Source organism: Helicoverpa armigera, chromosome 29, assembly GCF_030705265.1.
Source record: "Helicoverpa armigera isolate CAAS_96S chromosome 29, ASM3070526v1, whole genome shotgun sequence".
In the NCBI taxonomy this organism is placed as follows: Eukaryota; Metazoa; Arthropoda; class Insecta; order Lepidoptera; family Noctuidae; genus Helicoverpa; species Helicoverpa armigera.
The window spans coordinates 247,361-260,830 of NC_087148.1; the positions used below are offsets into that span (position 1 = coordinate 247,361).

Sequence of the window (13,470 nt, forward strand, 5' to 3'; positions counted from 1 at the left end):
TTACTCAGAAACTATACAATGCAGATAGACGAATGATACATCAAAAGAAAGGTCTTAATTTGTTAAATTTGTTACAAAAATAAAAAAGGTCAAAACGTAGATATACAAAAAGTTATGCAATGTTAAGTTTTCAGGTTATGAGTAGGTAATTATATCACCGTAGGCACCAAATTAATAGAGGCTAATGTGTATAGAAAATTAGTCTTTAATTTGTTACAGCGAAAAAAGACAAATAAATACTAGAAAGCAGGTTCAATAATATGTTAGAGTCGATTTTAGTTGGCCGCGCGGACGGCAATATGCCTAAAATACAATTTCGTTTTTCTCGTTATTAAAAGTAGGTTTTAGCTTAATTAAAGTACTAGTCGATGGGTAACGTAACCTAGTTTGAATAAATATAGCGAATTTAACTGCAGCATTCGTATTTTAGGAGATATTTACAAAAACACAGTGGTATGAAACTGTATGAGAGTAGGGTGTCCATGCATTTTCACATATTCGAAATTTTCGTTATTCACGTCTTATTTTTTTAGGGAGAGTGCATACTTTATAAAAATCAAAGTCACAAATAGATTAAAATTTCTTTATTTACAATCAACACAAAGGCAAACAAATCAATTGTTTGCCTTTGTGTTAACACAATGTGTCAAAAATGTGACACAGAGTTGAAAGGTGAACTTAAGCTAGGCGAGATCATAACATTTGATTTAAACGGAGCTGCAGACTCAGTTTTACTCACTGAATTGCCGATTACTCTTAGCATTAAGGATAATTATTATTTCTTAGTTGGTACTATAGAATTTATACCAGGCACAAAAATAGGCCACTATAAATGTCATTTTTTAAATAACAATAAATATTTTTGTTACGACGACAATTCTTTTAAAATTGAAATAAGTACCTCTAAGAAAATATGTCTACATTCTGTGTCACATATTTTCGTGTCTACGAAAATATGTGACACAGAATTTATAAATATTATGTTAGTTTATGAAGATTTTATATTTATCTGGTTGTCTTTTATTACTTGATTTGTTTGCCTTTGTGTTGATTGTAAATAAAGAAATTTTAATCTATTTGTGACTTTGATTTTTATAAAGTATGCACTCTCCCTAAAAAAATAAGACGTGAATAACGAAAATTTCGAATATGTGAAAATGCATGGACACCCTACTCTCATACAGTTTCATACCACTGTGTTTTTGTAAATATCTCCTAAAATACGAATGCTGCAGTTAAATTCGCTATATTTATTCAAACTAGGTTACGTTACCCATCGACTAGTACTTTAATTAAGCTAAAACCTACTTTTAATAACGAGAAAAACGAAATTGTATTTTAGGCATATTGCCGTCCGCGCGGCCAACTAAAATCGACTCTAACATATTATTGAACCTGCTTTCTAGTATTTATTTGTCTTTTTTCGCTGTAACAAATTAAAGACTAATTTTCTATACACATTAGCCTCTATTAATTTGGTGCCTACGGTGATATAATTACCTACTCATAACCTGAAAACTTAACATTGCATAACTTTTTGTATATCTACGTTTTGACCTTTTTTAATTTTGTAACAAATTTAACAAATTAAGACCTTTCTTTTGATGTATCATTCGTCTATCTGCATTGTATAGTTTCTGAGTAATCACGGGCGATGACTACGGCAAGTGGCGGTTCTAGCGGCCAACTGTTCTTTGTCATAGCGGCTTGGTTTTTTTTGTAACAAATTCAGGAAAAGAGGAGTGAAAAGTAACAAATTACTACTAATTCCTGGCAAAGTTTCATCAAAAATTATGAGGTGGCCGCGCGGTCGAAATGGACACCAAATATTCGCACAGCTTGCCATAATGTGAATATAGCGCTCTTATATTTACAGAATTTAAAATAAGTTTCAGTTATTTCAAAATTGTAACTGCTCTGAATTATGAGCTAAAAGATGAAGGGAGCCTCGTATTCCTGGTAAACACTTATATAGCAACAGCTAAGCAACAAGAATGTTGCGTCAGGCGAGAACTTTGCAATTGGCATTATATATTCTGTAGCACGCTGTGTTGTCAGCAACTCGGCCACATGTTTATTTATTTATTTAGTGCAAAGTTATACTTATTTTAAAAAGTTTTTATGTGTGTATGTTTTTTACTTCATGCCCATACAGATTTTAATGAAAGTTGGAAGTAATAAGAATTTCACATATATTACAATAAAGTTAATAAGTTTACTTTTATCCATGAGTGACAAATACTTCCCTTGGGCCCCTAAAATTACGGGATAAACATGGATTGCGGGACTTATTATGTATTGTGTGTGTAGCGGCATCGTGCGGCACGCCGCCGCCGCTGCCGCCGCGCCGCCGCCGCGACTCCGCCGCGCCGCCCACGCCGCTGCCGCCTGTGAGTATTCACCTAGTACTCTAGTATTTACTGTGTTTTTCATATTAAGCTGAGTGTATAACTTTGAACCTTATTTACATAGAAACTGATGCTAATTTAACACAAACACTCTTCAAAATAAATATAATATCTTATCAAAATGCAACTACTTATGCAAGACCTTTACTATAATGTCAAAATGCAACTTATACTATGTTTAAAAGTAACGTGCATTTAAACGCTGCAACGCCATCTAGTAGTATGCAAGACAACATGTGTTCTGAACACTGAGCAGAGACTTATTACTTCGTCATCTGTCTAACTTTTTCCCAACTATGTTGGAGTCGAATGGAGCGAACTGTTTTTATGGTGCGTGTACGGTTTACGTACAGGCATTTTTTTTGCTAACGTCGCGCGACCTACTTTCGCGAGTCGATTTAATTATTTTTGTATTATTTAGTGTTCAGTTGATTAGAACTATACCCACGATTAGCATCCCACACGGAACTAGTGTAACTTGCACAATAAACTATTGAACGGGAAATCTGTGGTCTTTTTCAACTCAATACAAACTAACGACGCCTGAGGTCCATACAGTGCGACTGTCTATCTAATCTCCTCAACCCAGTTACCCGGGTAACCCGATACCCCCGTGGTATGATCCCAGATGTAGTTGTTAGCCTAATTAAAATTGCGTAGTTGCGGCTTCTACAATATCGTATAAACGTTAGGATAGCTCGGACAGTCTGTTCGCAACTTCATCTCTTTTAAAACTCTTTTGAAAGTGGCTAAAGCCCGAAGTGCGGCTATATCTAGTTTTAACCGAGCGCAAGAGAATTCACTTAGCTTTAATCGGCTAGAATCAGATGTAGCCACATGTCTTCAGCCGTAACAGCTATACTACATTAATGACTAGCCCGTGACTGATGGTGGTGTCATCTTCGGTTGGACGAAGCGACTTGCTTGCAAATTGTTAACCAGTCTTCTGCTTTGGTGGGTAAGCGCGAGATGCTGCTCCGTGTGTAATAATGCATGACGTTCTTTGTTTGTGTTGCAGTCGTCATCATGTAACGCGGGCTCCCCGCCGGTGTACGGCGCGGCGCCCCCCGCGCCCCCCGCGCCGCCCCCGCCCGGCGCGCACGCCGCCGCCCCCCTCCGCCGCCCGCGCCGCCCCGAGGCTGCTGCGCACTCCACCATCCTGCAGCGCCGACACAACACGTGAGTACTGCCGCCCCGCCCGCCCCCGCCGCCCCTCCCGCCGCGCCCCGCGCCGCCCCCCGAGCTGCTGCGCCCCGCGCACTCCACCATCCTGCAGCGCCGACACAACACGTGATTGCTGCGCCCCCTGCCCGCCGCCCTCCGCCGCGCGCCGCCCCAGGCTGCTGCGCGCACTCCACCATCCTGCAGCGCCGACACCTGCGTGGTGCTGCCCTGCCGCCCCCTGCGCCCTCCGCCGCGCCCGCCGCCCCCAGCTGCTGCGCCGCGCACTCCACCATATGCCGCAGTGCTGCCCCGCCGCCCCTGCCCCGCTCGCCCTGCGCGCCCTGCGCCCCGGCATGGGCCTGAGCGCGTTGCTGCCGCCCCGCCGCCCTCCGCCGGCATGCTCCTGTGCTGCGCATCACCATCCTCGCTGGACCTGTGCTGCCGCTGCCTCCTGCGCCCTCCATGGGCCATGCCGCATCCGCAATCCTCATGCTGACCGCGTGGCCCCGCCCGCCCCCGCCCCTCCTGGCTGCCCGCCCGCTCGCATCCGAGCTGCCACGGTGCTTGCCCTGCCGCCGCCCCTCCTGGCGCCCTTGCTCCGCTGCGCGCCTGCCATCCTGCGCGCTGACACAACACGTGGTGCTGCCGCCCGCCCGCCCCCGCCGCCCCTCCCGCCGCGCCCGCGCCGCCCCCGAGCTGCTGCGCTGCGCTCCACCATCCTGCAGCGCCGACACAACACGTGAGTACTGCCGCCCTGCCCGCCCGCCGCCCTCCGCCGCGCCCGCGCCGCCCCCCGAGCTGCTGCGCCCCGCGCACTCCACCATCCTGCAGCGCCGACACAACACGTGAGTACTGCCCCCAAACTGCCCCCACTTTTCAGATCCCGTGTAACGATAAAGTTACGGTCCAGCAACACATGTCTGTCTGCACAGGTTTGTAAAACAGACCACCCCATTCTACGTCTGCAAGATTATTGCTCTCAAGATTCTTCGAATCATCGAATCCAGGACCGATGCAATATGCATCCGCGTTTGTATGAGACTTATCCCGCAAAGACTCATAATTATTTCTGCTGTTTTTTTGTTATTGTTTCTCTACTTTTGTGTTATTGTTGCAAAGAAGAAGTGGCGCAACCAAACTCCTCAAAAACTAAGATTTACATAGTTCACAACTATTATACCTAATCTAGCTTAAAAATTAACATTGTACATACAATTTCACAGCGGCGCCCCTCGCCTACCGCCGAAGCCGGCCGCCAACAGCGCGGCGCGGACGTAGCAACGAAACAAGCACACTGCTACTCTGTAGATATACCACACAAACACTATACATATACAAACAAACTAATGTATAAATATTCACACAGAATTCACTGGAAAAATCACTTCAATTTCTGAACTAGGGTTTTTCTTTCTTGTATATGTTAAGAGGGGAAAAATTTTGCCAATTTTTGCGAAATTTCTCCGCCGTCTACTTGGTGAAATTTCGCTTTTATAAAATAATATTGTCGTCCGATAATCGTTCTAATTGATAACGATTATCGAACGAATCGTCGTCCGGTAATCGGCTACGGCGGCTGTTCTCATGTAAGGAGATCAGCCAGCTGCGCAGGACATATTGTCGTTTCGCGGACATTTTAAAAATGTTCGCACGCAATGTGTTACTGTTTGCTAGAGCGAGGTGAAATATCGTCTTAACAAATACAAGAAAAACTGGTCAAAGTTAAAAAATACAAAAAATGAATCGTTTAGTTTACAGATGGTCTATTTTTGACATCCATAATTTGTAGTGGTATTTTGAGTCCAATGCCACTTCATAACTTAGTAGTTATATTATAATACTATAGTTTTATAAGTCTATTTTATAAAGCGGGCAACTCTAGCAATGCCTACGGTGTTGTGTCCATGGGGGCGATAATCCCATGTACGTTTGCCCTTATAAAATAGAAAAATAAATTCACGTCAACAATTGTCGTCTGTAAGCCAAACGAGTCGTTTCTTGTTTTAATATGACTGTCGAATCTGCCGAATGTAATGCTGGTTCCACATATACCGAGAATCCCCGTGAATGAAAATGTAGATGGTTTTCGCGGGTGTTCTTGTGTATCCAAGCCTGTATTCCCGGGAATTTTCATGCCGATTCCCGGGAATCCGGGGTCTGGAGCCGCCGTAATATATCGGCGGATTTTATGTCTATATTATAGAAAAAACTTTGCTGTTTTTATCCTTGGTCAAATCTATGCTGTGTGAATATTTATCGACCTATCTGAATAGGTCTTGCCTATGTAAACATATTGTACATTGTAGACATTCCAAAAACGACGTATATTTAATAACGGTTAAACTTCGATAATTACTGCGACCACATTACCCGGCCAATCTTGATACTAGCCTAGAAAGTGTGGCTATTATTAACTTTGCCCGGGCACTGTGGAGTTTACGTGTCGTTGATAATACATAAATATTATATAAAATGAATGTACTCGCGTGTGATTGCAGACAAACCCGGGTGCTTCCACTATATTCACGATTAGTCAATGCTTATACAGTGTAAATAAATTATATAGGAAATGGCTTTTATTTTAAACAGTAACAAAATATATTTACTCCGTAAGAGTGGGCATTTAGCAATCTTGATATGACTTATTATTTAAAATTAAAATTCGCCTAAAAAGCCTTGTAAATACAATAATAAAAACTGTTTAAACAATTGAATTATTATTTTAAGCAGTAGTGCAAAATACCTATTTGTTTAAAAAGTCCTATTAAGATTGTTTGTAAAAAGTGCCTACTTAAACGGAGTATAATAATTTCGCACAAATCTTATATATTTTACCATAGAAATAATGTCTGCGATCACACCATATATATAAAAAAACAATAATTTTATATGAAAATAGGAAATTATTGCGTGCAGTGCCAACACATAGTAAAAACATAATATAATAGGAAATATTAAATAAGCAAACGAAACATTTTGCTAAATATATATTATGTATACATACTAGTATAATTTATGTATTGTATTTAATAAATAAATATTCCGCTTCATAAGTTGGATAGGGTGTTATTGAAAATGGGCGTGGCTTAAACTTAAACAAAATACTTTTAAAAGTTCTACAAAAAATAATAATTTTGGTTTAGCATCAAGAATAATGGTGTTAAGTGGTTTATAACAATATATTTTGATATTTACTGTCTAAACAATTTAAAAATTACAATACATTGAAAAGCGATTTTCATCCTACCACGCCTAATTTTCAAAGCATTTTATTCACCTATCTATACTGAAAAAAAAACCCTATTTGTAAGCGAAACCTCTCAAATTGTGTTAATGTAAGCAGCGTGATGTTTCTCAAACATTTATATACATATATATATAATACGAGTTTATGAATTAGCTCGCGATATGACGGTACGATAAGTAGACTGCATACCATCGGTAATTGACGATTCCTTGCAGCTTCCACCACGATCCACGATAAACTGTAGGTCCCGGCTGTCATTGAACATCTTTGGCAGTCGTTACGGGTAGTCAGAAGCCAGTAAGTCTGACACCAGTCTAACCAAGGGGTATTGTGTTGTCCAGATAACTGGGTTGAGGAGGTCAGATAGGCAGTCGCTTCTTGTAAATAGTGGAAACTACTTCGCAAGTGATAGAAGAGGGCTCTTATCACTGCTACAGTAGTTTCTGAAACTAGTTTCTTTAGCTTTATAATATTTCTATAGATTTCCTTCATAGGGAACACCGGTACTCAGCTGCATCCGGTTAGACTGGAAGCCGACCCCAACATAGTTGGGAAAAGGCTAGGCTGATGTTTCGAAGGCTACACGGAAGATGCAAGCAGTCGTCAATTGACGATTACGTGCGTCAGGCCTAATTGGCGATACCGTCAATATTGCATATACCTCTTATTTATAATAAAGTCATTCTCTTAATAAACTAATTCTAAACTCTCTTTCTATCAAGGTGAGGAAAATTTGATAGAAAGAGAGAGTGTGTTTATTAAATTAATGACTTTGTTATATAAATAAGAGGGCTTATATTTAAGCGTAAATACACTGGAGTCGGAATTGTTTTATGTGAAAAGTACAATTTTTGCCTAAAACTTAAATAACCTTTAACCTTAATGCCTTTATAAAATATACTAACATCCCATCCGTTCCCATAGTGTAATTGGTTACCTCCCTTTTGGGAAGTCGGTTAAATATCAGGTACCAAGTACATAAAAATACTTTTTAAATACAAATTAAATAAATACATTTTAACTTGTGTCTAACATATGTAAAATGATTCCATCTCCAGCCAGCACGGAACTGATAACTATGACAACCTTGCATTTATGTGTACATACTAAATATATGCGTCGAGTGATCGTGTGACACGGAACTGCTGCACCGAAGCCGGTGAAACGCAACCCAATGCATAGACCACGAATTCCTTTAAATATTTTTTACATCACCGGCATCGGTTCAGCAGTTTCTAAATATAATATTAATGACAAATGCTCTTAGGTATAATTATTATTATATATTGTTTAAAAAAACTGTTAAATCAACAATAAATTCCTAATGTGTTGCCATAGTAAAATAATATTTGAGAATATTATTATTATACAATGTTATTATTAGTGGATATTATGTGAAATTACCGGTCAATGTGCGATAGTATTTTGCACTTTGACCGGTTAATGTTGTTAAAAACCTTATCTTCAGCAGCAGTGATTATTATTATTAAATATAAATGAAATATATAAACAGAAACAATTGTATATTTAAAGAGAAATGTAAAATAAATGACAATGTTCTAGCGAAATTGAAATATAAAGTGTACAGTTAGTTCGTAAGAGAGATACAATAAATGTATATTATTATATATTATAATTATGTAGAACGCAGATTACCCGCTGTGTGGCTAAAGTTGATAATAGCCAATGTATTATGGTGCTTACCAGTCGGAATCTGAACTGTCATCTTACCAATTCATATTATTTATTTTCTTAAGTCTGACACCAGTCTTACCTAAGGGCCCCGGGCAAGGCTGGTGTCAGACTTGTTATCAGACTAACTTTGCCTCCTAACAATCTAATACGCCTAGGCTAGGGTTGAGGAGGTCAGATAGGCAGTCGCTTCTTGTAACTGGTTGGAACTACTCAGCATGTGATAGAAGAGGGCTCTTATCACTGCTACAGTAGTTCCTGAGATTAGACCGTTCAAACGTTCAAACTACTATAGATTTCTTCATAATATATAGATTATATATAGAAGACAAAATTATTAATGAAGAAATCTATATATTTTCGATATATTTGGTGACAGTTCAATTCCATACAACTTCCCATTGTAAGCACAAGATAGTCTTGTGCCTCGACCGGGAAGTGAACCCGCACCAACAATACGGCTTGCTACCCAAGCTTGCAGTCCGAACTAGTAGTTCATATGTAAGCCCGCGTTTATGAACGACTTTCGTTTTTTTTTTTTTTTTTGAAGTTTGTAGTGATTTTTTTATCAGAAATTAGTTAATGAAATTCGTATTGAGAACCTACTCCTTTTTTGGGAAGTCGGTTTAAAATGGGCAGTAGAGAACTATTTTGAATCAAATTCAAAACTAGAGAAGTTTTGATAGAATCAAAATGGATAGATTTTCTAGTTTCACCCGCGTCCCGTGGGAACTACTTCGCAAGTGATGACAGAGGGCTCTCTATCGCTGGTGCAGTAGTTTCTGAGATTGGTACGTTTGAACAAACAAACAAGCCAAACTCCTTTCTTTTTGGGACGTCGGTTGAAAATCAGAAGATATCAAACTTTGTGTAAATTGTTAACCAGCTCAAGCTTCTTGTTTCTTTTATAGTGCCAATATTAAGTTTTATTTTTTACAATTTTATATACACACTACAGATTATATAATATTTTCTTTAAGTCGTTCGGAAACGCGCGCCTTAGTTACAAAAATGTCAAACAAAAAGTGTAAGATAGATAAAATTTGTACATAATATACATAAATACATATATATATATAAATATATAGTAAACTAGTAGATCGCAAAAGGGGTGGGATTAAGACCACTGACGTAGTACAAAAATATATAAAATCAAAGCAATTTCAACTTTAATTATATAAAAATAAAGTCCAATTTTAAAACTGCGATATTTTAAAGCGATTTCACTAAAATATGGATTTGAATATAATGAAGTAGGTACAAATTATATTTATGTATAAGATTTCAATGTATTTTATGCTTAAATATTAACTAAATCGCTTTAGAATAGAGCTTGACGTGTGTATTTACGATAAGTAAATACAAGACTTTAAAAATTGTAACAAAAGCGAAACGCCTACTTATATTATAATTTCTTTTCAATAGGGGAACATGTTATATATTACAACTTTAAAAGTATATAAAAACCGAGAACCTGCTTTTTTCGAAGTCGGTTAAAGATTGAATATATGAAAATAATAATTCGCTTTTGCCACAACTTAAAATATTCACAAAAGCCCACCCCAGACCTAAATACAATATATATATAAATAATAAAAAGTAGAGTTTGTCGTTATCTGGCCTAAAGCTAGGTATATATATAAATATATATAAAGTATGCGAGACGCGCTAGCTCTAAGTGATGACCACCTGTGAATATTATTGTACATATTATATTAAATGGATAGCAATTCATATATACAGTTCATTTGCTGTTTTATTTTTATTTAAACCCTCTTGAAAATAATCTATAACTTATCGTCTTTCACTGTTAAAGTAAATAATATAATAATTATAGTCTGTCGGTCAGAAGCCAGTAAGTTTGACGCCAGTCTAACCAAGGGGTATTGGGTAGCCCGGGTAACTGGATTGAGGAGGTCAGATAGGCAGTCGCTCCTTGTGGCACACTGGTACTCAGCTGCATCCGCTTGGACTGGAATCCGACCCCAATATAGTTGGGAAAAGGCTCGGGAGATGATGCTCTGTAGACGCCAATTATTATAATATTACTATATTTTTACTTTCATTAAGGTATGGATCTACTAAGTATAACAGTAAATATTCAGCCTACCATATAGATTTCAAAAACCATAGCTATCTCCTTGTTGTCCCATCTTTTTCCGTGATTTCAGCTCGCCTGCATCTTGATATACCTACACACACTTACATTGTATTGAGTTAGGATACGAACTTTGTAAAGGAAAACAAATATTTATTTGTTAATAATTTACGTAACAAACAAACAATATATTGTAAACTTGAAAATACGTCTTCCCTGTTTACCTGACTACATAAAATATTCCCTATTTAAGTAATCCCTACTAATATTATAGATGAGAAAGTAACTCTGTCTGTCTGTTACGCTTTCACGTCTAAACCACTGAAATGAATTTTAATAAAATTTGGTACAGAGATAGAGTTGGTCTTGAAAAAGAACATAGGATAGTTTTTATCCCGGACATTTGAAGAATTTTCTTGGAAACGCGATATAATCGAACTCTACGCGGGCGGAAGCTACTGAAATATAAAAATATAAACTGGTACCATTACCTACTGCAGTGGTTACAAATGGGCCTTTAGACATCAGACCCCAAATAAAAATTCGGATAAAGGCAGGAGGATAATGATAACAAATAGTTAAATACGGCCCTTTTACGACCTGAAATATGGTAGGTCATGGGTCAGATAAGGTCATAAAATTGACCACATTGGAGTCAGAATGCCAAAACAATAAATTTACAATTAATTATTATGATTAATTAGGTACACTTATATACAGGGAATGAGGATACTTACACACAAAATGTTACCTTATGACGTGCGGCGTTTGGGAACGTTAAGTAATTGAAATAAAGCTTTAATCCAGTGGGAGATATATAAGGTAAGCTATAAATTAAAGATATATACCTACATCATCTTTTTCTGATCGAGTAAGTTGTATTTCACAGGTTTCGATCACCTCGGCTGCGAAATATCAAAACCCAGTATCTGCACAAAACCAAATTTTATAGGAGAGCCGAAAAACGATTTCATATCTTTGACAGCTTGCCGTTTCAATAATATTAGTCGTACCGTCCTGGGAGTGATTGCAAAATTTGAGGGAGATAACAGGGTTTTTAAAAAAAGTGTTTTAATGCGTCTATCACCAAGTATGTACGTAGAGGAGCAGTTACTAATAAAAAAATTGTTTTCTTAGTTCTAACTTTTTGAGTGTGACAATTTCAAAACCTAGTAAGATCACTTGCTTTGTTTTCATTTAGGTCTGAATTTACTGAGTAGAAACTAAATGCACTTTTATAAACCTAGTAAGGAACAATAGAATAAAACAACGAAATAGTGATAAGCAGTTTTAATGAAAAAGATTGAAAAAAAACTGTTTTTCTCAGTAAAAAAAAAATAATCACTCAAAATATTTGAAAACAATATTCAAATAAAATAAATTATTCGCTTATTAAAAATTGTCCACCAGAAACTAAATCAACTGAATTATTATTGATCGGTAAACTTTGCCAAAACTCCCTTCTGTTCATTGGCATAAGCTGTAATAATGATTTTACTATGCCTTTCTTTTTACTTTCTTTAATGCCTCTTGGAATATATTTTAAGGTTGGCATGGTCAAGGGATTGTGTTTTTTCATAACGTTCGGTATGGCCGCGGGCCGTACACTACATGAACGTGCCCCAAAGGGTGATAGCCATTAGGCTAATCCGGGGGTACCGCACGATCTCCCGCGAAGCAGCTGGCCTACTAGCCGGACTGCCACCGTGGGATCTGGAGGCGAGAGTCTTCTTGCGCCTGTACGACTGGCGCGAGGAGGCTCAGCGCCGGGGGGGAAACCCCGTTGCCGCGGCAAGTTGTCGAGCAGCGGGCGGAGCTCCGGCGCGATCTCATGGTGGCCTGGAGGGAACGACTGTCGCAACCCAGTACAGGGCACGCCACCATAGTGGCGGTAAGTCCCCTCTTTGAGGAGTGGCTCGGCAGGAGTCACGGCGCCCTCACGTACCGCATGACGCAGGTCCTCACCGGACACGGGTGTTTCGGGAGGTACTTGTATCGAATCTTTCGTGAGGAGGCGCCCGGGTATCACCACTGTGCGGACAGCCCCGAGGACACGGTGGACCACACAGTCCAGGAGTGCCCTGCGTGGGAAGGGCACCGCCGGGTACTCGTCGAGGCTTTAGGCGGCGGCGACTTCTCGCGTCCGGCCCTGGTTCAGGCCATGGTCCGGAGCGAGAGGGAATGGGATGCCTTCGCCTCCTTCTGCGAAGCAGTCATGCTCGAGAAGGAGGCGGCGGAACGTCAGAGAGTTCGCACCTCTCATCCCGGCCGCCACGCTGGACCAGGTAGACACCACGGGCGCCGGGTGTCGCGAGATGACTCCCGGCCATCATAGGCATGGGTCTGTGGGCGGTGAGTTCGGGTGGCTCAGCGTCCCTCTGTCTGCTTAGACGACAGACCCTTGTCGACGGCGCGCGTTGTTCCACGCGCTCCTCAAAGAGATGTCAGCAACCCCAGCGGCGCCCAGTAGGGCCAAGGCCTGCCGGGGCTGCGGGTTGTTCGAAAGAGATACCGTGGCTCTGGCAAATAAAAGGCCGACGACGGAACACGACGGTTTTTGGTCAGTAAGAGTCTGACACTCCCTCATCGCTGCTAACCCACAGCGGGAGGGGTCATTTGATGATTTTTGACGTCGTTTAAAAAAAATGCCTTTTATTCATAAAAAACCTTGGAAAACAAACAATCTTGACAATATTATACACTGAAGCGTACTTAAATTTCACCATGTTGTTCTTTTAAAGCACTCAAGATCAATTTCGACCTATAAAACTGATTTTTGCTCATTTTTCGAGACAAAAACACGCACTTGCAACGACTTGTTCTCACATACTAAAGTTGCGCGGGAGTTTTGACGTTTATTA

General features: G+C 39.8%; 1 protein-coding gene and 1 long non-coding RNA gene across 2 annotated transcripts in view; both read left to right on the forward strand.

Annotated features, from left to right (window-relative positions):
• Trna:q:34e (Son of sevenless) overlaps positions 1–3,591 on the forward strand; it is a 51,983-nt gene extending 48,392 nt beyond the window's left edge. Inside the window, exons 35-36 of the mRNA XM_064042513.1 lie at positions 2,311–2,390; positions 3,427–3,591. Of these exons, the coding sequence (XP_063898583.1) occupies positions 2,311–2,390; positions 3,427–3,591 (245 nt within the window). The remainder of the gene's footprint in view (positions 1–2,310; positions 2,391–3,426) is intronic.
• A 759-nt stretch (positions 3,592–4,350) lies between these two features.
• On the forward strand, positions 4,351–10,258 carry LOC135119101 (uncharacterized). Its single transcript, XR_010277989.1, has 2 exons — positions 4,351–4,417; positions 4,796–10,258. It is a non-coding gene; the product is annotated as an uncharacterized LOC135119101 (long non-coding RNA).
• The last annotated feature ends 3,212 nt before the right edge of the window (positions 10,259–13,470 follow it).